Here is a 25,360-nt window from a genome sequence, read left to right on the forward strand (position 1 = left end):
TCGTTTTCATACTTATTTCTTTATTGGTGCCGCGGTGCGTTCAGGGACCCCGAGGCAGCCGTAACCAGCAGCCCTCACAGAAGGATCAACAGAGCTTTTTTAATGCAGGAATAAAATGTATTCATCAAAACTTCAACAGACAAAAAAAACCAGCATGTTGTTTTTAAGATTTTTTTTCTTTTTTTTTTTGAACATCGAAGTGAAGTTTGTCACTCGTCTCCTTCTGAAGCAGTCAATGAAAGCACATTTCTGTGTCTGCTTAATACTAAAACACTTTCAATAACTCCAGGTTGTTTTATTACAGGCAGAAATATTAAGTAGAACTGGAATTCCTTTCGGACCGTTTCAACACAATATCCAAATTGGGAGTCTTGTTATTCTACTGTTGTTTATACGAAGAGGGAAAATTGACATGCATTGTAAAGTCTAGATGTCTTTAGTGATTCAAATAGATTATTTTTGTTTTTTGTTTATAGTTGATGGGTGTATTAAAACAACCGGAGAAACTTTTATTTCGTCAAGCCGTCACAACAAGCTGATAGGGGGGAGGGGGAAACAGAGGGATCGAGAGGAGGGATGTACATATTAGCATCTTATTAACAATCAAATCTTCACAAGAGGAAAAAAAAAAAAGATCAAACTTCTTCTATCTGGGCAAGTAGAACAGATAATGGTCTACACAGGGACATTCATACATTGGATTTAGACTGTTAGACTCTATGAAGAAGTTATAAATAGAGATGACATCATGCAGAGTGAAAGGGAAGAAGACAGAATTAAAAAAAAAACATAAATGTGTCAAATGAAAGAAAGAGTTTTAGAGGTGAACAACAAATATATGTTGACAAACCATGACACACACACACACACACACACACACACACACACACACACACACACACACACACACACACACACACACACACACACACACACACACACACACACACACACACACACACACACACACACACACACACACACACACACACACAGAAATCCATTCTAGTTTTTTTTTGGAGGTATAACTTTTCTCTATCATTTTTTTTTACCTTTTTTTCGTAACATTGTGTTTTCTGTTTTCAACAAATATAATCAATAAGATAGTAGCAGCAGCAGCTTTTTTTTATTTTTTGAATGTTTAATTTTTTTTGAGGCTCTGTTTTTCCAACTGCAAGGGATGATGGGTAACTGACCTCGGGACGGCTGAACAGCTGGTTGGGGGGGGGGGGCACACACTGGGGGGGTCATTTGCAAATAGACCTAAACCATCTTAAACCACTGACACCATCTATATCACAGCATTGTTTTCTTCTAGCTGTACTTTTCATCAGAAGCAGTGAGGTCATTTTGATGGCAAATTTGATGGGCACCATTTCCCGATAGGGGGGAGCTGCCTTTTATATTGCTTTTTTTTATGCAATGGTAACAATGAGGAAAAAGGAAGTTGCCCATCACTGTCGCCAAAAGAACGGCCTCAATGTCACTTTTTGGATTTGAAAACTTAAATAAAGTCGGGCTACTCTTTTTGGCCCTACGTTTTCATTTGATAGTGTAAGAGTAAGATGGCGTCAGTGTGAAGGTGGTTTTGGTGAACAGGTCCCTAGGAGGCACTGACTGGCTGCAGAGGCGGGCAGGGGGACACGCTGCCTTCCTGTCTAGACAGCAGGACACTGCAGACAGCCAGACCTGCTCCCTCCTGGACGGCGCTGGTCAGCTCGTCGTTGTAGAGGCGCTTGATGTCATCGTAGAAGTCGTCCACCTCCATCTCCTCCACCTGCACTCACAGATGGACATGTTATAGATTGGGACTCAGTTCGCTCTATTTAAAGGTCACCAATTATGCAAAATGCACCTTTTAAAGTTTTTTCAAAATCAATATGGGTCCCCGGTGTGACTCGAGACTCCTCCATGGTATCTGCACATTTTTAAAGTTCAAATTTAAAGACATTTAAGACCTTTTTAAGACCTCTAAAATGAAAAAAATAATACCAATACCGCGGTAACAGAAATTGACAAACTACACTAAAGTATACTACGTAAAGGGTTGCATTAAATCTGACTAACAAATATTCAATGCACTTTAGCTAACAACTGCTGTCTAATTACAGAAAATAAAAAATGTTCAGCAGTCTGAATGAAGACAATGTCCCCCTGCATTTACCATCAAATACATAGAGTGCTGTGTGAAAGTTTGTGAACCCCTTGAGCCTTTTGGAATTTTATTTATGTTTACTATTATTAATTATTTTTTATCAATACCAGTATTTTTTATATGAAATAACAGATGTTTGTTTTTCTCTCACTAATAATTGATTGGATTTATATAGCGCTTTATTTCGATGTTGTTGACTCAAAGCGCTTTACAGGGTTCCAGGTTCAATTCGTTCACACACAGTCATACCGGTGGTGGTAAACTACGATAGTAGCCACAGCTGCTCTGGGGCAGACTGACGGAAGCGAGGCTGCCATTCAGCGCCTACGGCCCCTCCGACCACCACCTCAAACACACAGCAATCATACACATTCACACAAGGCAGGGTGGGTGAAGTGTCTTGCCCAAGGACACAACAACCATGACACAGGTGGCCGGGCGGGGATCGAACCGCCAGCCCTTGGATCGTTGGCCGACCCGCTTAACCACCTGAGCCACAGTCGCCCTAAATCACTACATTGGTCTATTTCATCACTCGATTTGGCCCACCTGATTGTGTCAACCTGCTCGATTTCCTCAGGGTTCACAAACTTTTGCACATACAACATTTGTCAAATAATTTGTTTTATCTGTTTTAACAAATGATTTCTGGAAAACAAAAATGTTGAATTGATAAACAAACATCTGTTATTTCATATAAAAATACTGGTATTGATAAAAATGAATTAATAATGGTTAAAATAAATAAAATTCCAAAGGGCTCAAGGGGTTCACAAACTTTCACACAAGTATAAGAGATCACTGTAAAGGCAACCTGAAAACCAATCATTACCACCTTTTCAACCAATTATAGATCTCTGTATCAATTGGTTTACATTTTCTGATTAATCGAGTAACAAGAAGAGCTTAATCAATTTAGAAAATACGTGTTAGGTGCAGCACACAATATTTTAATTAGGCTATAAATTAAAAATGGGATATTTTTTGGGGAAGAATAATCCGAATGTTCTTCATATTTTAATTCCTTATTCAATAAATAACAAACTTAGTCCATTAACTTTCTTTTTCAGAACTTATGGCAGACACTATTTAAAAATTGGTTCCACAGGTCAAGGGAGGTTTTTGCAATTTCAAAATCGTATGTGTATGTTGGCCAACTGTAGATTTACATCCATGCTCACGAGACCTGAGGTAATATGCGCAAAGTAATTTTTTCTTCATACAGTATTGTTGCAGGCGTTCAGGTTAATAAACAGCGGGTATCAGGGTTGTACCGATTGGCAAAGGAAACGTATGCTACTATCTGCGATTGATGGGAGGATCGGCAATAGTTTTTATCTAGCTGTTAGAAAGGGAGTGCAGAGTGGAGAGAAAGAAAGTGACAGAAAGAGAGACAAGCAGTGTGATAGAGACCCGCGTCTCACTCCATGAGCTCACGCCAAGTCAACGCGACCTGAATGAGCTGAATGAACGTCTATTAATAAATATAGATAGCCTAAATAAACATGTTTAGCCTACTAAACACAACCAACGTGTTGTGTGATTTGCGTCAGTAGCCTACCCTATATCATCAGCGGGCGGGTGGTTGCGCACCTACAAGCAGCGTGTGGTCGCGGTCGTGGGGTGAAAAAAGCCAGCCACGGTATTTGTCGTCCTCCCTCCACCTCTCACTGAATTCATAATAGCTTGGCATGCATTCCACCGCGTCGTTCTCTCCTTTTTTGCTCTACCGCAGCCGACTACAAATTCGAAAGCAGGGAACACACATTCCTCTAACACGGCCGTACTGCCTCTAGTGTAGCCTATGTGTCGGACTTGCCGGATATCTTTGAAGTAGGCTATATAAAACACCGATAAAATAAAAACATAGAAATATAACAATTAAACTAGAAAACTAGAAAGAAACAAATAAGGCAAGCTCATTAATTCTGCCCCCGATTAAATTTAATGCCGCCCAGTGCGCCCACCCAATAATTCCAGACTTTTTAAGACATTTAAGGCCTTGAATATTGAACCTTAAATGTAATGACTTTTAATGCTTTTCAAGATCCGCGGCAACCCTGCTCCTCTCTCCTTTCAAAATCAGTGAATATCTCCTCACAATCCGCTACCTGTCAATACTGTGTGTGGGCTGAAACAAATCTGATGTTGATACACAGCCTAGGCTCTGTAAACTGGCATGTAAATATAGGGAATGTAAACAAAGGGGCCCACCATAGCTAGCAACATACCCATGAACAGAGCCTGGGCTGTGAATTAAAACTGGATTGTTTTGTTCCAGGGCACACACAGTGCGGACAGGTAGCGTATCGGGAGGAGATATGCATGGATTTTGAACAAGCGTTCCCCAGAATCAGTGAATCCACCTTTAACTTCCTGGTCAAAACAGGTTGTGTGTTTGAAGAGTGAGTTAGATGGTGTTACCTTGCGCTTGACGGAGGCCTTGCAGCGTAGCGTGACCTTCTGCAGCGGGTTAAGATGGCGGAGATGTTTGGGCGGAGAGAGTAGAGCTGGGATGGAGGACACAGAGCTCCAGGGCTGCCGGCCACCGTCCTGCCCGCCAGCAGGGCTCTGTGGCTGGGCAGGGGCGGCAGTGGCGATGGCAAGGTCCCTGGAAGACTCTGTGGTGGAGGTGACCATCCCTGGAAGGAGAAGAGATACAGAAACACTTTTGTTACCTTTTTGTACCGACTAGTTTAAGTAAACCAAAGGACTCTTCTTTTATATTTAACACATTGTTCTTCAGAGTCAAAACCTGGCGCCTACATTACCCACAATGCAACGTTACAGTGGAGAAAAGTTCAGCTGTAAAAATGTATACATGTATTACAAAGAAACTAAGTGCAATATAACTGTGTGCCGTTTGCACTTGAAAAATAAAAGTATTGCAATGTTCTGTAAACATGGCTGCAGAATACAGAATAAATGTGGTTATGTATAAATATATATATATGATATGAATGTAACGGTATGATATTATTATTACCAGAAAAATATCAAAATAACATAATAACAGAGAAAAGGAAAATTAACAGGACGAGTGGTGCAAGTATGAATTCAGGCTAATGTAAACCATTTAAGATAGTCTGTGTTGTATTGGGGGAGGGGAGTGTTATCCCCTCACACCTACCCAGTGTGCAGTGGGGGAGTGTGGGCTCCAGGGCCGGGTTGTGGCCCTGCAGGGGTTGGTAGATGTAGACAGTGTTAGGAGGCAGGGAAGCTCTCGGTGTGGACAGACTACGGGCCACCAGCTCTCGACTCCTGATCAACTCAGAGCTGTCGATCTGAGAGAGGGATGAAGGAGAGGGAGACAAAGACATGAAGAGTTTATCACAGCCACACAGTGTCAAACAACATAGCCATGATTCAACTCTTGGAGCCTGGGTTGCTGGCTAATCATGGTTATTTAACCATCCCTTGATACTTGATTCAAGAGTATTTTAAGGTGTCCTACAAAAATACATGAAAAATACCCATTATTCTCTGTGTTTAATATGTGGAGGTAAGGCCGCACAATTAATCAAAATGTAATCGAAACAGCAAACATATACATGATAGAATGGAGAAATGTGTGTTTCATTATCATTTTAATTCAAATATTGTGGTGCTGCAGAGTAGTCCTGGCCTACAAAAAACAAAAAATATATCAATATATTTTAATTCCCTCTTATATTGAAAATCATATCGCAAAAAAAATAAAAAAAAATACAATTGGCTATAGTCACACTACACTATATATAGCGTGATAGTGAAATGGTTAGTTTAACATACAGTGTGGCATGCTGTGTTGAGACTGATCATGTCGGCAGGTTTAAATACTATCTACTGTCTCCTTCTTCAAAGCAGGCCCACCCAGACTGAGTGGAGGACAATGAGCACGAGGACAATCACTCTGAGTGTGAGGGACAAACAAGTGAACACTACTCGTTTACTTTGGGCCAGATCAAAGCACAGAGAAGCAGCAGCTGCAGAGAGAATCAACTCTGGTCAGGGCTGAGTCACTCTAAAGACAAAGATGGGCTTCTGTGTGTTTTTTTTTTAAAGTTCACATTATCCCTGCGTTCCAAATTGCATACTCTTTTTTCTATTCTATATACTAACATCTGACCATGGAAATAATCTAGTTAGCATGCAGGAGGCGTACAATTGGGACCTATACTGTATATTTCAACATAACATTGTGCCTTGATCTTGCTTTTAAACCGTCCCATCCCTAGTTGTTTTTTTATATAGAAGCTCTGTCGATGTGACGTCACTTCCGGTGTACACTGGATTGTGGGTAAGAATCGCCAAAATAGCATGTTGATTTCAACACTTAAGATCTTCTCCATCGGATGATCCAGGTCTTTTTAAGCATACTAAAAAAACACAAGAATCGGGATATCCTTAAACTATTTTCTACCAAACTTAATAGCAGAAAGTATGGGGATTGTGAACACAGGGTATGTTCTTCTGCTCCTGCTGGCCTCACCTCACCTTTCCTTTCCTCTGTATCTTTATCTTCCATGAGCCTCTCAAATTAAAAACAACGGCACATGAGCCGATTCATTCTGCGGGCCACAAAGCAGTAGAGAAGAGGGGCCAGAGATTGTAATTATGAGTCCTGACATCATCCTTGTTCAATACATTCAAGTTGTGTGAATTTGTTCAGACCCTGAGCTTAAAATTTAAAGAATCTCTCTGTTTTTTTAACAGATATTTAACGTGTTAAGGAACTACATTAGTCTTGTCATGAGGTTCCTCTTTGATCTGGTCTTTCACTGCCCTATCCCCGCTCAAGAAGATGCCAACTGTGCATGCTAACGGCCTCTGCACACATCCTGCGTCTACCTCTGGAGCGCGTCGCCTTAACTTACTGCTGCGTCTCTCGGACTTTTCTCGGACACACATGGAACATCTCAGCAGCTGCTGCTGCAGCGCTGCTTCTAAAAGCCCTATCTTTCTACATAGATAATTTCCATTAAAAATTAAGTTCTTTCGTGTCATTAATGATGCATATGATTTATATTGAGTCTAATATTGAGTCTGGACAGTAACCCGTGCGCCCCATTCCCTTTTTTTTTTTTTTTTTGTCACATTTTCGCTTGTTTGAAGTTTTATTTTGAAAGGGACACACCAGGAAATGGTGAAACTACAGTGAAAGCTGCCGATATGAAATCAATATGACTCTCAGCAGAGTATTTCTCTATCAGTTAAAGCAGAGAGACCCGAGAGAGACGCGCGGCTCTCAGAAAAAAATAGGCGAGCCTCCTGAGGTAAAGGGGAGCGTCGCTGCAGACGTGCCTCCGACGCGCATCAGCAGTGCGTCTGAGGTTGGATGTGTGCCCGCTCTAGGTTGATTACACGATCAGTGACAAAAAGGTAGACGCGCAGTAGAGGTAGGATGTGTGCAGAGGCCGTTACAATGCTCTTCTATAGTGTTTTGACGTGACACATCATCGCCATCTACTGGCCTGGTATGATGACGTCAGCATTTCCGTGGGGGAGAAAATGTGTTGTTTCTTGTTTCTATATCCCTGTACATGTGGAGATTTTGATGGATCACAAGTTCTTTCTGATAATGCCAGAGTGTGGGTGTGGTACCTGTGCCTTCCTCAGCAGGTCTATGGTAAGAAGCAGCCAGTCAGGACAGCAGGTCTCCAGCTCCAGGGTGATGAGGGCCAAGGCCAGCATGGATCCTCTCAGCTACGGGAACACACAAGGGACAAACATGTTCAGGCAGGTCTAGGAAACACACGGGCTACTAACGTCCTCCCTCCTAGATACTCGACATGTATATACAACATACTGTCTACTTAACGATCCATTGTGTATGCATGGTTCGTCGGACCGTTTACTTGGAAATGTACACAGAAGCAATAAAGAATAAAAAAAAATGCTTCTGTCGTTTGTTAAAAGACGCTATGCATTGTGGGGCGGTTGAGTAGGAAAAGTAACCTACCGATCCATTCACAAAATCTACCCGGAAGTAAGTACTCATCCGAGCATTTCTCGCCTACGCAAACTCGCATAAACAACCACAACATACTCAAATTGACGTCAAAATTAGTATGTGTAGGACGTTAGTAGGGCTTTTCGAACACAGCCATAGAGCCTCCATGCTGTGTTTGAAAGCAGAATGTGCATTGACCACTGTCACAAAGGAGCAGAGATATGATGTAGTGTGTGTGTGTGTGTGTGTGTGTGTGTGTGTGTGTGTGTGTGTGTGTGTGTGTGTGTGTGTACCTGTATGAGCGTGTGGTCAGCCAGACAGTGGTAGAGTCGTCGTGTGAGCAGGGCAAGGTGCTGGGAGCGGTTCAGTCCCAACATGGAGTCCAAATACCCAGAGCGACACGACAACACCGTGGCATGGAACTATGGCAGAGGGAGAGAGAGAGAGAGAGAGAGAGAGAGAGAGAGAGAGAGAGAGAGAGAGAGAGAGAGAGAGAGAGAGAGAGAGAGAGGAAAATCATTAAGTTAACTAAGTACATTTGAAAAGAAATAAAGTTTTTGTGCCTTTATTTTGACCATTTTTTTAAATCAACCCAGAGTACAATGCCTGACCAAACCATACTAGCTTTAAGAAATATCTGATTAAAAACAGCTAATCAGAGTTGTGAGGCTGCAGATAGGTCCGGTTAGAATGTTGGACATGTTTTAAGAGACAATCAGCTGTTATCACGGGACGCGATGAAATCACACCAAAAAAAACCTACAATTCAAAGTATACAGTATTAACCTTTCTTTATATACGCTTGTATGTCTTACAACACTTAATGTAACTCAATCATAAAGTGAATACAATCAAATCAATCAAATCCCCTCTATTAACTGAACTGAAATGTATGCAACAATGTGGAGTGAAACTTATGAAAGAAAATAAGTAAACACAATCCATTTGGAGTATGGCAGGGGCTTGGAGTAGCATCTTTTGGCCACCAGGTGTCACTAGCTTCACTGATTAGAAATCTACGAACAGTAACCCATCAGATACAAACTGATCGGCATTATAAGGAATTCATTGATGACAGGCCTCAGAATGTGGGTAATGTTCAGGGCATGATTGTGGAACCCAGTTTGTGTGTGTGAGTGTGGTTTGTGGTTGTGATGGACGTACGATGTGCAGGAAGTCCAGTGCTGTGGCGGTGTGCAGGTCCCAGTTCAGTTTGTCCAGGATGACCTTCTCCATCCGCACGATCTCTGATGGAGAACAGCCACAGCCGCTGGAAGCAGCCAGCTCCTTCAGAGAGGGCACACACTGAGGCCACACACACACACACACACACACACACACACACACACACACACACACACACACACACACACACACACACACACACACACACACACACACACACACACACACACACACACACACACACACACACACACACACACACACACACACACACACACACACACACTTATTATCTTTATCTTTGCATACTCTATGTAGGGCTTTACGTATGGTCTAAAATGTAGATCAAGGTAAGATGTGAAGCATAGACAGTAATGGTTTATACTAGGGCTGGGCGATATGGGCAAAAATCAATATCTCGATATTTTTTTACTATATCTCGATACACGATATATATCTCGATATATTTCAAATCTCCTCTAGAGCACATCCTAAATGCTCAATTAAATTAATTTTTTGCATAACATCACACCAGTAATATGATTTAAATAGTCCCTGCAAAATGTGTCTGCACTAACAATGCATTAGGCTACATGAAACATGTTTATATTCTTTAGTGCTTTCTATTGGAACAATTTGAAACTTGCACATGGCAAAGAGTTTACACATCGTATTGATTATTCCACATCCTTCCACTCCCATACAATGGATCCAGCATTATTTTATTTGGAAACTGTTTTTTCCATTTTCTGTTAATCTGTAAACTGAGAACAATAATTATGACTCATTACAACCACTTTCTAATTGTTTATCACCACTAACCCGCTGAAGATAGCAGCCACACTTTAAATGTAGAACAGGTTTTGCTCCATAATAGTAGGCCTAGTCTATGTGTATAAAAGGCTCTGACATTTATAATGGTTACTGTCGCTTTAAGAGCAGTTGCTCCCAGTCTGTAGTGTATAAGTTAAGTTTCGTTTTCTGCCTGTTAGTCCGAGAGAGAGATTCATGCGAGCGCCCACCAGCTGGTGGCTCATCGTCCCTCTGTTACCTGCCTTATTGTTTAATTAGCCCTCCTGCATTTTCACTAAAACACTATGTTTTGTTTATAAAAAATACTCGCAAATGTAGCCTACTTTACATAGACTTTTAGTTAATAAACGGTGTGCACCTCCCTTGGTGCTGACATGGACCTATTATAAGAGGCTGCCCGTAATAAATGTGATGCCGTTTGACGTTGGACCAAAAACTCTCCGTGAAGTCGGAGTAATCCGCCCCCCGGCGCTCGTTCACCTTCCTCTCATAAGGACCAGGCTGTACAGCGGCCGCTTATGCTGTCAAGCGGCCGCCTCCCCCGTTCTTTCGCATGTGTAGCCACCATAGATAGTGTATAAAGTGTAGCCACTAGCCTTCCTCTCATAAGGACCAGGGCAGGCTGTGCTGTGTACAGCGGCCGCTAATGCTGTCATCTGCGCCCGCCTCCCCCTGTCGTTCGCCTGTGTGCTTCTTCTCATAAAGCATGGACCTACAAAAAAGGTCCATGCTATGAACGACGGCCACCATCGCCGTCTTTCGCGCCCCCCTCCACCCGCTCGTTCGGCTGTCATAAGAGCACAAGAGCCCTCGTCTTTTTTTCTCCCCCTCTCGTCGTTGTTTTCACATGGCGATTAAAGTAAACACTCACAAGGCACAGACTACGTCACAGGTGCACGCCCAGGAGACTCTGGTTGGGAGGGGTGAGTGAGTGAGTGAGTTGCCAATGCATGTAGTCTGAGGCAGAGAGCCACAGGAAAGAGCGAGAGAAGCGAACACCAGCGAGTTTGCCGGTGGCGGCGGCGGCTAAAAAAAACACATTACGTGCCAATTTGTATTCGATGGTCGCGATAGGGTAATTTTATACATCCCCTTGAGCACATCTCGCGATACATCGAATATATTCGATATATCGCCCAGCCCTAGTTTATACATCATGGTATATTCATTGATCTCATAATGAATGCTTCTGTAGGGGTAACACATGGGTATGGAAGCTATTACTGTACTCTTAGACATATTTTTTTTCAATGCTTTTATTTTTTCTAGGCACTTTGTAAAGCACTTTGTCTGTCTGTGAAAAGCGCTATATAAATACATTTTATTTACTTATTACTAGGAAATACTTGACTTTGCGTATTAAAAAGTACTCTATATAGTAAGTGTAATTCGATTCTTATGTTTAATGATGGTATAACTCACTGGGAATGATGAACCCCTAACTGTGTGTGTGTATGTGTGTGTGTGTGTGTGTGTGTGTGTGTGTGTGTGTGTGTGTGCGCGCGCTGCGCGCGCGCGCTGTGTGTGTGTGTGTGTGTGTGTGTGTGTGTGTGGTGCTCACCTCATCCTCCTCACAGGTCTTAGCAGCCAGGAAGAAGCAGGTGATGGCGATGCAGCGCAGGTACTTTGGACGGGCCTGTGAAGTCAAACAAACAAACTCATCAATCAGTAAACCCATAAACATGTTTACGGTCAGTTTATCACCAGTGTGCTGAAGTCAACCTGATGACAACTGACCAGCATAGTTGGAAGACATATAATTTTATAGTCATTCATTTAGTTATGGGACCCATCCAAACCAATATCTGTATCGGGTCTCATATGGCTGCAATCTACTTATCTGATATGGGACTGCACGTGCATACCCATTCCAAAATCCACAGTCTGTCCACAGTGTTCTAAATGTTTTTATTTTTAGTAAAGTGTTTGTAGAACCTGAACTCATATCGATGTGGATAAGACACAACATTCAGTTTTTGCTAAAATGCTGCTAATGTTGCATTCAGTTATATTCTACAATTTATTAACCATTTACAGGAGTAGGTGTCACACACACTGGTATTTTTCTTTTGTTAAACATTGTATAGTATTGAGAGATAGTTACGAAGTTACTGAGATTTGTTTTAGAAACAAGTAAAGTCTCACAAATTGTCCCGCTATCATTGGCTTCACTAGGGTAAATGAAGTGTAATTTCATGACGTGTATTGCTAAATAGTGTTCATACCTTAGTATGAACACTATTTAGAAGACGACGTCCAGTCCTGGAACATTTTATTCCTTGGCTAAAACACTAGCTTCCCGTTTGTCTGGTGGGACATTCTGTACTGACTCTTCCTGTAGTACAAGCAGAGGGAATCAGACAACACTAATCTATCAAGAACAAACTAACCCTGCGATCAACGGAGCCTCCGTATGTAAACAACCAGAGATGTGACGGATATATGAGCAAGAGGCAAGATCAAGGCGCAATGTAATGATGAAATAAATATTTAAAAGTATGTCCCAATTGTGTGCCTACTGCATGCTAACTCGATTATTTTTATTAGCTGTGGTATGTAGAAAAGACAAAGAAAGAGTATACGATTTGGAATGCAGGGTAAGGTATTTGTTTTGTGTCCTTCAGTTTCCCTTTCTGTTCGTCTTTAGATGATAAGCCTCGAGAAGCTTTTAGCTGCCAACACATAACTTCATGCATGAAGTTCAGGGTTTATCTGGGCACATTTAAACTTGATTATTTGTGTAGAAGTTAATGGCAGCAATTTCACTGATGTAGTTCACAATAAAACTGTGTCCCTTATAACCTGGTTGACACCGATGCATCATAGGAGTGGGCGGGTTGTTTCAAAAATGGTTTTACAAGGTAGACCAGTGTGGCAGTGGTAGAAGAGTAAGTGGTGACAATAAAAGTAGAAGGCATATAAACTGTAACATTTTTATTTAGAGTTTTGGAGTTAAAAGCAGAAGTGGATTCAAAGGTCACATGTTGTAATCCTTTTCAGGTGCAGCATTTTTATTTGGGTTTCAACTGGAACAGTGTCATTGCTGAATCTTATTTTCAGCCTCTGTCTGAAACACTGTGTTTTTGAGCCTGTCTCTTTAAGCCCCGCCTTCCAAAAATCCAAGTCTGCTCTGATTGGCCCTGAATCTAACTGCGGGTTAGATCTGGGGGTGATGCTATTCACAGTTAGAGGGAGTGCTAAGTTAGGTTGGTAGTGAGCGGGCGTGGCTTCTCCCCTTATGACATCAGAAGGGGGGAGAAATCTGAGGTTTGATTGAACACGCTTTCAGAAAGGTGAAGGTGGAGAAAAAGAGCTTGGGTTGTTTTCTCTCATACTTTGGGAGAATCTAGTCACACCAGGGAGGGACCCATATAATAATGTTGAAAAATTGCATTTTGCATAATAGGTGACCTGACCTTTAATATTGTCTATTGTTTCATTAACAATGGTCGACACATACATCAGTATTAAATATTAGTGGATTGGTGGTGTTTCTTTACCTTGATGGGAGCCAGGAAGCGGTCCAGGACGCTAACAGCTAACACCAGGGTCTCTGGGTACAGCTGCAGTCCACCGTGGAGCTCTGTCAACCAGCACACCACCTCGTCCCGCTGGGCTGGAGTCACGTCTGTATCCTGTGGACAAAATGGAGATTTAACAATTGACAACAAAAACATCTAAGACCCTGTATCGCCAGGCTTTGATTATGTTTGTATTGACTTCTTAAAAATGTTTCATACTAGGACTGTGTATTGGCAATGGCAAGGACTCACGATCCGCATCACGATACACTTTAATTCAAATGTAAAACCCGGCAATTTGAGGCAACTAGCCGTACTGCAACATCTACATGAGCGGAGGTTGTAGTTCACAACCCTTTTAAAACCAGAATATGTTTCCTCTTAAATATCGATGCTGGAGCTGTTCATATGATACAGATATCACCAAAATAAATATAACCATATATTGCTGTATCAATATTTTAGCACAACACTAGACAATACATTATCACACTTATTGATCCTCCTTACTTATAATAAATGAGGCAGAAGGGACTGTACAATGGCAAGGCATCATCAAAGATTCCTCCCACAATGCCTTATCTGTCGCAACACATTTGATAATCACAATCCAGCTTTGGTGATCCCAACATATTAAGCTGTTTGCCTGTCATCATGAAAGCGTATTCTACTATGAGTAAACTGTTTTGACAGTGTTTGTGGTGAGTTGTTATGTTGAGGACACAGAACAATGAGACAGCATGTTTTCTACTAAACAAGACCCACAAATGAACTTATGATTATGGGAATTGGGAAAACAAAATCTTGTTTCTCCATTTTGAAGGTTGTGCCTAAGCGAACAAGTCTTGAAGTAGATAATAAATTTTTAAAAGCAGTTAAGAACATAACAATCATTTGATTTATTATTTAGTCTGTGGAACTTCAAAATGATGTTTTGTTAGACCACACATCTGCTCTATGGAGTGGCTAGAATCAGAGAAACTTGATTCATTTTTGTAACCGTTGACTAACTTAATTTTGGATGTGAATGACAACGATAAATAAATAAATAAACCATTACTGTATAGTTGAAAGACAATATGTAAAATACATGCACATGCCAACCCCAATACATAATTTAAAACAACTTATAAAATAAATAGAAATACATAAATGAAACAATGCACTAAACAACACAATTGTTTTTAACTACCGTCTGCCATTTTCTATCTATACATAGCCCTTCAATAGCCAATCCTAAATCAGAGAGACAATAGGCGCTGAGTCTGAGGGGCTTGTCTTCTCTGTTAGAGACAACAACAATGCTATTTCAGGTGAATTCTTGGCCTAGTTTCTACTACAGGGACAGACAGGGCTTGACAGGGCTTACATATCACTGAATCACCTAGTTTTGGATCATTAGTGAAGACCTATGGGCGTTGTGAAGGACACTAAACAGTCAAACGGGATCAGCCAAAAGCGCCAGCGAGAAAACAACAACAACAAACCTGTCATAGCCTACTGTGTGAAGAGTGTTTTCATGACAATCTTTTAGTTTGCATAAGCAGCGTGCCGAGGTGTGTTGTTGAACCAGGAGGAACAGGGGAAAATACATAGAATGGTGTCAACCCATGTGTTATCTGACTTTATTACATGGCACTTGGAAAATCACAGCATTCTACAGGTCTGTTATTTCCAGCAAGACAGACAAGGATATAATGACCGTTGCTAAGGACCTACGTCATAGTTTTGATGGATAGACGTCCACAAAGTTAGGGCTACTACTCGTTCAGAAAACAATGGAATACTTTTTCAACATGACTTTGCATGTATCAGGAGAGCAGGGAAAACAGGAGTCATGGTTAATGTCCGACAGGACTCCAGTCAAGACGACGTGAGTACGTTTGGCTGCATATTGACAGTTAGCCTATAGCTACAGTAACTTCGGGCCGCAGCCCGCAATGTAAATGTTCGGCAGTCATTTTCTCCGTGAATTGTGTTATTGATTTTGGGGGATAATGCTTTGTTAGCTAGATGGAGCTGCTGTTAAACATATTGGCAGATTTTTTTTTTTTTTTAAGATATTTTTTTGGCATTTTTATGCTTTATTGATAGTGTAGAGACAGAGTTGAAATGGGGCAGAGAGGGGAGTGACATGCAGAGAACGACCGCGGGCTGGAATCGAACCCGGGTCCGCTGCTGGCCGAGGCCCATGGGGGGGACGCCCTACCAACTGAGCTAAGGGCACCCCCTTGGCCGATTACATTTACTGTTTGCACAGTGTGCTTGTCGGTCTTTATTTCTAGCAAGTGGCCCGTTCGCTATACATTATCCCTTACTGAGTTTACCAGGTCACTGATACCATTCAGATTCGGTTATGTAAGTTTCAAAACATGTTTTTCTGCAACAGTTTAAGACTTTAAAGATAGTTATTGTAGAATTACTGTAGTAAAATAACACATTTGGTTGATACTGTAGCAAGTTAGCAACTTCCCAAATACAGTATAAACCGTGGTCTCTTCAATAACAGGCAAAGTTGAACAGACTGTTGCATAACATCTTACAAAAAGGAAAAAATAAATAAAAGATTAACAAGGTCCCACTATTGTGTGCACTAGCGCTGGGTGATGTAACCAAAATAATTATCATGATCATTTGTACTTACTTGCCTCAATAATAATAAAAGATAAAATATAAGATTGGCTATTATTTTAACTACAATTAGGGCTTTCTGACAAATAAGTAGGCCAAAATCATAATGTGTTGTTAATGTATTTTTAAGCTGAACTAGACCATAGCTAATACAACTATTATAATACTAGCTAAAGTATTCAATTGCTAACATTGGCATGCCTATTGCGTGCTTCTTGGTTTTGAATTAAAATACATCTTGAGAAATATTTGACCAGTCACCAGACTGCCTAAACTACCTATAAATATATAATTAGGTTGTGACTAAAGTTGGTAAGTCCTTTTTTTTCCGTTTATTACTTTTAGCTATCCCCCACCATATGTTGACTTGACACTAAACACTGCCACCACAAACACTACTTTTAAAAATGCGTGTTCACCCATATCGCAAAAAAAAAAAATTCCAGCCATGCAAATAGTAGGATTTATAGTCACACAGATAGTTCAGACTTCAAATGAATGAAATGAAATGAAATGAAAGAAATTCTTGATTTGTCTCTCGGTGCTAAAATTACTGGTTGAGTGAGTGGAATGTGTAACACTGGACTAGCAGAAGGACTCAAAGGTCATAAGGCAACCCTGACCCTGTTAGCCAACTGTTCTGCTATTTGACACCGGTCAGCCTCTAAGCTGCTTTAACTAAAAACAACTGGCATACTTCCACAATGATGACAGAAAAAAGAAAATTAAAAAAAATTGGCAACCAACCCTGCGTTCCAACCGAATCGCATACTTTCTACTATTAAGTATGGTAGAAAAAAGATTTAGTATATCCCGATTCTCGTGGCCAGATTTAGGATGGTTAGAAAGACCCGGATGTCTACTACATCCGGCCAAGAATTTTAGTGTTGAAAACAGCATCCGATTCTGACCCATAATCCAGTGCGAACCTGAAGTGACGTCACATCAATGGAGCCTCCTTATAGTAGTAAGTAGTAAATTTTTTATTTTTTCGGTCCATGACCACAAGACACAACACAAACAAGATAAACAACTTTCCTTAAAAGCATCAATGGCCGAAAAAGGGTATAGGACAAAGCTGAGGCTTATTATGCCTACCCTCTTTACATGAAAACAGACAGGGATGCGACAGATATAAAAGCAAGAGGCAAGATTAAGGCGCAATGTTATGATGAAATAAATAAGTAAAAGTATGTCCCAATAGTATGCCTACTGCATCCTAACTAGATTATTTGTAGAATAGAAAAAAGAAAGAGTATGCGATTCGGAATGCAGGGCAATTATTTTTATTTCTTCTCTAGTTCGCAGCTCAGCCAGGTTATAGAGACATTTTTTTTCCTATTCCACTTCCATGAGCTCTAGAGGATCCCGGGGCAATCAGAGGCTGGAATGCATTTTACAAGTTCAGGTTAAACTGGAGCATATACCCAACCCAACATTTTTTTATTTTTTTTTATAAAAATGGGCTCCACCATCCATGTTCGCAAATCCACAGTCTCTGGCCCCTGACTGGCCGCCATATGACACTGAAGAAGAGGTGTGTCAAACAACACCCGAATCTTTGAACCATTTCAAGGTGTCACTGCCCAACTTTATGACTTCCTCTACGGCCCTCATCCTTTTGTATTTGCCTCCTCCAAAGTGGTCATGTTGGTCGGGTTTACGAGTTCTTCGACACTGCACAGCAGTTCTCCAGCGGGTTTAGGGGCACTTTACACGACAACACGAAACGGTGCAAACGCGGAAAAATTCCCGCGGTTGCACTATATCATTTACAGGAAAACAGCAAACGCAGGCATGAAACCGCAGGTTTTTGAGATCACCTCCCAGGGAGGATTTTTTGGAAAACTTAACGGTTTTGGTTTCCTGTAAACACCGAAACCATTTCCCCTGATAACGCTGACGTCACAGCTCCACCCTCACACATGTGTAGTCTATAACATTTGCTGTCAAAATACCCACAACACAAGCGAGTTATAAAGTTAGAAGACAACATGAACGGTGTCTCCACGGCACCATCACTGTGATCAGCGGAGAGTGACGTGCAGGGCTAAAATATAGGCTAACACTCGCCAATTTAGTCCAAGCGATTACCGCAGTAAGTTATTGAGACCACCCGCCACTTTGGCTGGGAAAAGATTTGTGCTCTGCCTGTTTTTCTAGCTAAATAAACGTGTGTCACTTCTATATGCCAGGGACACGGCTCTCTCTACATTAAAAACACTATCAGCGTGCAGCGGTTGAGTTAGGCTACTGTTCAACAAAAGGAGCATTAAGGCTACGGCTTCACAGTAAAAGCATTTCACTGGCTAAACATTAATAGCATTTCACTGGACACACGTGAGTTGACTTTTATTTTGAAGTACGCCTAACAGGAAGGTATCCGCTCACGAAGCCCCTTCACTATCAGCAAGTCTTCTGTTTTTACGAGTTCAATGCGGTGAAATAAGAGGACAGAAAGCTTGTCTTTTACAATATTTGTAACCCCAAGCTTACACCAACCGCTTTATGAACGTTAGTGGCATTAATTTTCGGTTACAGTAAGGTTTTATGCACCAAATTGTACCGGAAGAGCTATCTACTAGGCTGTGTCACCGCTGACTATTGGCTTGGCATGGCTGCTACACTGCTACTACAGCGATTTTGGCCCGTTTCCTCTGAAAACATGTGTACGGGTGAAGATGTCAGATAAATTGTGTCTGAACGGGGTTTTTTTTTTAAACCAAAAACTGGAAAATTGTCACGTTTTCACCCTGTAAAGTGCCCCTTAGGATTAGAACATGTAGTGCTTCCTGAGTCAGCTGATGGTTTACTTTCTCTCACTCTCATTGCCTGTACCACAGGTCTGATGATACACTGTGATGAGGCTGGTTGGTTACAGACCGTCCATAACTAATTAAAGTCTAACAACAAACTCAGATCAGGTATGCTGTTCTGTCCAATCACTATCTTCCAGGATTCTGTTGTGTTTTTTAGTAAAGGATGGGATACGTTTTTTTTTTCTTTCAGAAAAACACACAGGCGTATGTACAGGTAGCAGATTGTGAGAAGATTTTGTCAAGATTTTCTCGAGACCTTTAAGTCTCTATAGGTAACCTGGTACACTCTGAAGTCAAATAATGATTTATTGCAGTTTCGGACTCATAGAGAAACAAAAAAAGTGTGGTGCAGAGCAGATTTACAGATGTATGTGTGCAATAATTCATCAATAATATATTTGAATAAGATCAGCTGCCTTTACATTCAACTAAGACAAACACCTAACCTGCAGGAGTATATTTTACCTGCTGTTTAATATGTACTTCTGAGGAGACTGATTGCGTTAACACTTACATAAATGTATTTTACATGCCAAAGGCACTGATAAGAGTCCTAAGTGTATCATTTACTGACCTCTTCAGCATCACAGAAGTACACAAGGTCCAAGGTCTAAAAGTGGTTTGTAATTCTTTATTAGTTGTGTTTATTTGTGTATTATGCAATGTCTCATTAGGCTTTATTGGCCCAATTGACAACAGTTTCTCTTTCTAAATCAGTTCCAAGTGATTTAGGGTCACGGTATTTTGGATGATTCCTGTATTTTTCCTTTAGGATATGTGTTTGAATTTGCATATGTTAGGAGATGTTTAAGATGTTTAATAGACCACTAATAATACCTAATATCATTTGTTTCACTTATGGTCATCAACATTTAAGAGTTCCTCGTAGGGGGTTTAAAGTCATGCTAAGAAAAACCTTTTCACTTTTATCCTCGTTTTACACATTCAGACCCAGTGAAGTAACTAATTAACATGGGAAAATAACAACACATTAGTGCTTGGCTGTAGAACACGGATCAGCCTTTCTTAAATAACCTGTTTGCACTCTGGGATCCAAAAACCAGACAACAAACAGGAGGTGGCTTGTGTTGGATTGGCAAAGACATGAACGTGCCGCATTGACTCAGCAGCAAGCAAATCTGGATTAACAGTCACAGATTAGCCCCAATGCTAATTCCATTACATTGAAATTGGCACACTTTAGCTCAACTGTGACTATGGGGAAACAACTGTTCCAAAAAAACAAGAATAGAAGGTAAAAAAAATTTTTAAAGTTAAAGCACACCATTAAAAAAAAATAAAAAAAAATAAAACTAATTCAAAACACAAACCCCCATCATCAACATTTAACATAGATGTCTTGTTCATAAAGCAGTGTTGTGATAACAAACACTTGTAAGCTCATGCATCCAGCAAAACAGTGTGTAGTTTCTGGAGATATTCATGTTATAGAATGTATTATAGCATTATAGCATGTCTGTTGGTGTAACTGCAGCGCTGCAAGTGTATCGTGTACAGATTAGTGACTAAGGTATACCCCACCGCTGTCAATCCTATCAGCTCAATTAGTATGTTGAGCCTGATAAGAACGAGGCCACACTCACTACTTTGTGGGTGAGGGAGCCACTGCAACAAGCGTCCACACAGGAAAATGTTGCATCTTTGGAATCACACATGGCACGCTCCTGATTGGTTACCTTCATGTTAATCGACTACCGGAAGGAACAAGTGCAGGCTGTCAATCATTTCAATCTCCACTAAAGTATTATTAATGCAAGACAGATGCCGGTTGATGGTTGTTATTGTCTCTTCCAAATGGACATTTTTGGAGGTTTTTTTAGACACAATTTATAACACAAAAAGGAATGATAATGAAAAGGAAAAAATAAAGTTAAAGACCTACTTCACTGGTGGAAATATTAAGGTGTATTGAATTCTGAGATCCTTTATAGTAAACATTTGCAAACATTTTAGAAATCGGTTCATCCTAGCTTGAGAAAAGGCAGAGAGTGTTTTGTGTGGTCTAACTGTCTAACCCTACATTTTCCCATGTTAGTATCAACAGGACAGCTGGGCCAAGGGAAGACTGAGGAAAGAAAAACCTAATTCATTATATTATAATAGCGATTTTATAATGATAGAACTCAAGTTATAAGTTATATCTACGTCAAGGCCATTTTGGCTAAAGTAGGAAGGTTATAATAGAAACGTATTTACCTATTTTTAATGACGCACTTTTAATTAAGAACATTTATTATATACTCACATAATTTCCTCACATTGATATACACTATAACAAAAGCTTTGTGAAGTATGTATACACTCTTAATAACATTAACACAATTCAAAAAAATGTATTTGTGACCTATCTCCATGTATTTAAAAGGGCAATGGAAAAATGTAAGACCTTTACAAATTAAGTTCAATACTTATAAGGCCTTTTTTTGAGCAAATGCTTTTTTAAATGCTTTTAAGACCCAACGGATACCCTGTTAAGTTGCAGACATGATATCATTCATAAACTACAGCAAGTCTCTCTACACTATATTGAGGTGCACACAGAGGTCAAATGCTCACCTGTGAGGAGGGCTTCTTTGGCACGTAGTTCCTCCACATCCTGGCTTCCCTAGAGGCGGCCTTTTCCAGAAGAAAAGACAGCCTCTGGCGTCCCCAGGGTTCCATGGACTTCATTGTGTCCTGCCCTGGTTGAGCCTACCTCCCCACTGGATACAGCTACCTGCACAGGGACACACAGCACATCACCACGTCAAAAACACTCAAAATCAGAAACTACCTGGTGAGCTTGACTTATACCTCAGACAAACAATATTCATGTGATGCTTTGGAGAAGACCGAGGAGGTAAAACTACACCTTACAATAAAAATATGTCAGCTGTCACTTTACTGCGTTTACCTTCACTGTCAGGCATCTTGGTGTATTGTTTTATTGCGGTCAAAGTAGCTAATCCATCAGCAGGCCTGCTGTATGGCAATGTTGGAATTTGATGAAAACCGAAAAGTACCAAAAGCTTATTTTGATTTGTCAGCTATTCAGTTTGGACTAAACAATACAAGATATTAAATTACAAGCAAGTGCATTATATCACAATGATACTTGGTATTAGGTAGTCTGTATTTCACTACTGTTATTCATAATGTGAATGCAAAGCTGATTATGGACACTGTCAGAGTAAAGCTTGAGGTCAGGTTTAGCAGTTCTCAATTGTTTCAAGTAGAACCAAAACAGACTGTATTAGTGGTAACGGTAACCGTTAAGAACCAACTTTATGCTCGCTGAAACATTTTATTTTTCCTTTATTTAACCTCGAAAGATCAATTGAGGGGTGACCCTCTTTTACAATGACGTCGAGTTTGTACATATACACAATATACAATGAGAATACATAACAAGTTTACACACACACACACACACACACAGACAACAACAATTTAAAACATTCAGATCAATTGAATGAGAGACATAATAGCCTAATTAAAACAGTTACAAGTGTAGAGGGGCTGATTCAAAATAATAATTTTAAATTGGTTAACAGTTATGAGTGTATTTATTTTAATTGTATGTTGTAGGCTGTTCCAGGAGTCAGGGGCACTATGGCTAAAAGCGGATTTACCAAGCTCAGACCGGGCATAGGGGACATATAACATGAGCATGTCAGTTGAGCGGGTTTGATAAAGCCCATCTGAAATAAGCAGCATTTCTGTCAAATATAGTGGTAGCTTTCCAGTCAGAGCTTTATATATAAAAATATGCCAATGTGCATCACGTCTCTCCTTAAGGGAGGACCACCCAACCTTTTCATATAAAACACAATGGTGTGTATCATAAGCATCTCCTGTAATGAATCTCAAAGCAGAGTGAAATACAGAGTCTAGGAGTTTAAGGCATGAACGAGATGCATGCCGATAAACCACATCACCGTAATCAAGGACAGACATAAAAACTGCCTCAATAATCCTTTTCCTACTGAACAACGGGAAGGTGGCTTTATTCCTATAAAAATAGCCAATCTTTTGTCGGAGACGACAGACAAGATTTTTTATGTGAAATGTAAAAGAGAGTTTTTCATCTATCCAGATGCCAAGATATTTATATTCAGTGACTCTTTCAATATGAGATCCATTATTTGTGTGAATAATAAGATCATTAAAATGTGTAATTCTTGCTCTGGAAAAGCACATATATTTTGTTTTTTCTATATTAAGGACAAGCCTGAGATCCACTAGACAGTTCTGCAGGGTGTTAAAAGAGCTCTGTAGGTTCTGAACAGATTGTTGCACTGAATCAGAAATGCAATACAGTACAGTGTCGTCAGCATACAAATGGGCATGGCAGTGTTGTAGTGATGAAACAATGTTATTGATGTAAATTGTGAATAGGACTGGACCTAAAATTGAGCCCTGCGGAACACCATTTGTAACTGTTAAAAACTCAGTTTGGTAGCTTCCCAGCTTAACTGACTGCTGTCTATCAGAGAGATAGTCCCTAAACCAGCTACATGTAGAATAATCAAAACCAATTTCATGCAGCCTCTCTAAAAGCAAATGGTGATCTAAAGTATCAAAAGCTTTTGACAGATCAACAAAAAGTGCTGCACAGTGCATTTTTTTATCGATAGCTGTAACAATGTTGTCTAAGACCAAAGTGACAGCAGATATAGTACTGTGGCCTGCCCTAAAACCAGATTGAAATGGACTCAAAATGGAAGCACTGGATAAAAAGGATTTCAACTGAGTATTAATGACTGATTCTAGAATTTTTGCCAGGCATGGGAGTTTGGAAATTGGCCTGTAATTGTTAAGATCACTTTTGTCACCCCCTTTATGTAATGGAATGACGTGAGCTTTTTTCCAGACTTTAGGAACAATACCAGAAGAGATGGAAAGATTAAAAATATGGGTTATTTGTTTTGATATGATAAGTGCAGAGAGATTTATTGAAAATGGGTCCAAATTGTCCTCTCCCATGTACTTCCTGGGGTTGATGGCAAGAAGCGCATCTACAACAATACTTGTTGGGACTTGAACAAGGCTGAAAAGAGGAGTTTTAGAGACAGGTGGTATGCTATTTTTATTTCTCGTGGTGGTAGGCGTAGAAGGCGTAGATACTCCATTGTGAAAGAGTTTACCAGCAGCTATAAAGTGTTTATTGAAAGCTAAACCAATTTCTTTCTGATCATTTAAAATATGATCATTTATTTTTAACTGACTGGGAACAGTGCTAGAATTGTTTTTGTTATAATTCACAGCCTTCCAAAATAGTGCAGGGTTGGAGTAGCAGTTTGAAATTAGTTCGAGGTAGTAGTCTGATTTAGCTTTCCTAACCATGGATATGCACCTATTTCTGATTTGTCTGAAAGCAGTCCACTTGGAGTTTTCACCAGAGCGTCTAACCTCAAACCTCAAACCTTATGTATCACAACGTTACATAATGGCCAGTCAACTACCCTACAGATAGCTATGAACCTAAGCTAGCTCTTAAGTTATGAAATAGCGAAGACACCGTCTAAACAGAGGCAGAGTGAAATTAAACTTGTTTTTATGTAGTGGGAAACTACCTTGAAGCTCCTCCGGGAGTTCCCATTTTTGGGGAACCACCGGGAGCCCCTTGAAGCAGGTGCATTGCTAAGCGTTTCCTTCCATTATTACCCGGAATATGACCATTCCTTGGGACGGAGCTAATTTGAACGCATAGCGGTGGTAGCAACTCGCTAGCTTTCCTGACGTTGCGCACAAACTAATACGTGTCTAAAAAATTGTGTTGAAAACATTGGTCACTACCTTCGAGTACTGTCATTGAAAATGAATTAATAAGTTTATGGCCACTAATGCGTTGACTTCACGGTCAGGACATTTAAATGGCTGACTCAGGCCCAGTAAATAGACGGGGCCCTGAGGCTTACCTCCCCTGCGAAGCGGAGAACACCACAGTAGGATTTCATCCGGTCCTCTCAGTTCATGGATAGTCAAAGGGTGAAATCGGGGACCCGTTCTTCAATTTATTCGTCCATCTTGGCGTTCATGGTGCTATGTGTTGGGGAAAGGGGGTTACTGTAAAAAATATATATAAAAAGAAAAGAACGGAATATAGACCGATGTCTACTTCCGAGGAGGGGACTGGGGAGGGAGAGAGAAGGGTAGGCTCCGCCCACCGCCAGGCAGAGCAGTGTAACATAACAAACCTACCTTCTGTGGAATATTCCCAACAGGAGAGGAAGCTACTGTAAAAGGATAGCTTTGCAAACTATCAATGACTTCACACTGGAATAAGTTGAATTACAGCAGG

At 40.5% G+C, this 25,360-nt stretch overlaps 1 protein-coding gene across 1 annotated transcript; it reads right to left on the minus strand.

The window, feature by feature from the left end:
• On the minus strand, positions 1-25,191 carry ccni (cyclin I). The gene is made up of 10 exons (XM_080047177.1): positions 24,978-25,191; positions 21,634-21,793; positions 13,586-13,720; positions 11,647-11,721; positions 9,252-9,392; positions 8,381-8,509; positions 7,739-7,840; positions 5,286-5,439; positions 4,580-4,797; positions 1-1,777 (listed from the first exon to the last, which is right to left on the minus strand). The coding sequence occupies exons 2-10, from the start codon at positions 21,745-21,747 to the stop codon at positions 1,604-1,606; spliced, it is 1,242 nt and encodes a 413-aa protein (XP_079903303.1). The 5' UTR covers positions 21,748-21,793; positions 24,978-25,191; the 3' UTR covers positions 1-1,603.
• Positions 25,192-25,360: the final 169 nt, after the last annotated feature.

Source organism: Ammodytes marinus (assembly GCF_949987685.1).
Source record: "Ammodytes marinus genome assembly, chromosome: 18".
NCBI classification, from domain to species: domain Eukaryota; kingdom Metazoa; phylum Chordata; class Actinopteri; order Uranoscopiformes; family Ammodytidae; genus Ammodytes; species Ammodytes marinus.

Excerpts from the sequence above, each read along its gene's own strand:
- ccni (XM_080047177.1), bottom strand. The coding sequence starts at position 21,747 with ATGAAGTCCATGGAACCCTGGGGACGCCAGAGGCTGTCTTTTCTTCTG. Across the intron at positions 13,721-21,633 it reads CAAAGAAGCCCTCCTCACAG|GATACAGACGTGACTCCAGC; the intron begins GTGAGCATTTGA and ends TTTTGTCCACAG. Across the intron at positions 7,841-8,380 it reads CTGACCACACGCTCATACAG|CTGAGAGGATCCATGCTGGC; the intron begins GTACACACACAC and ends GTGTTCCCGTAG.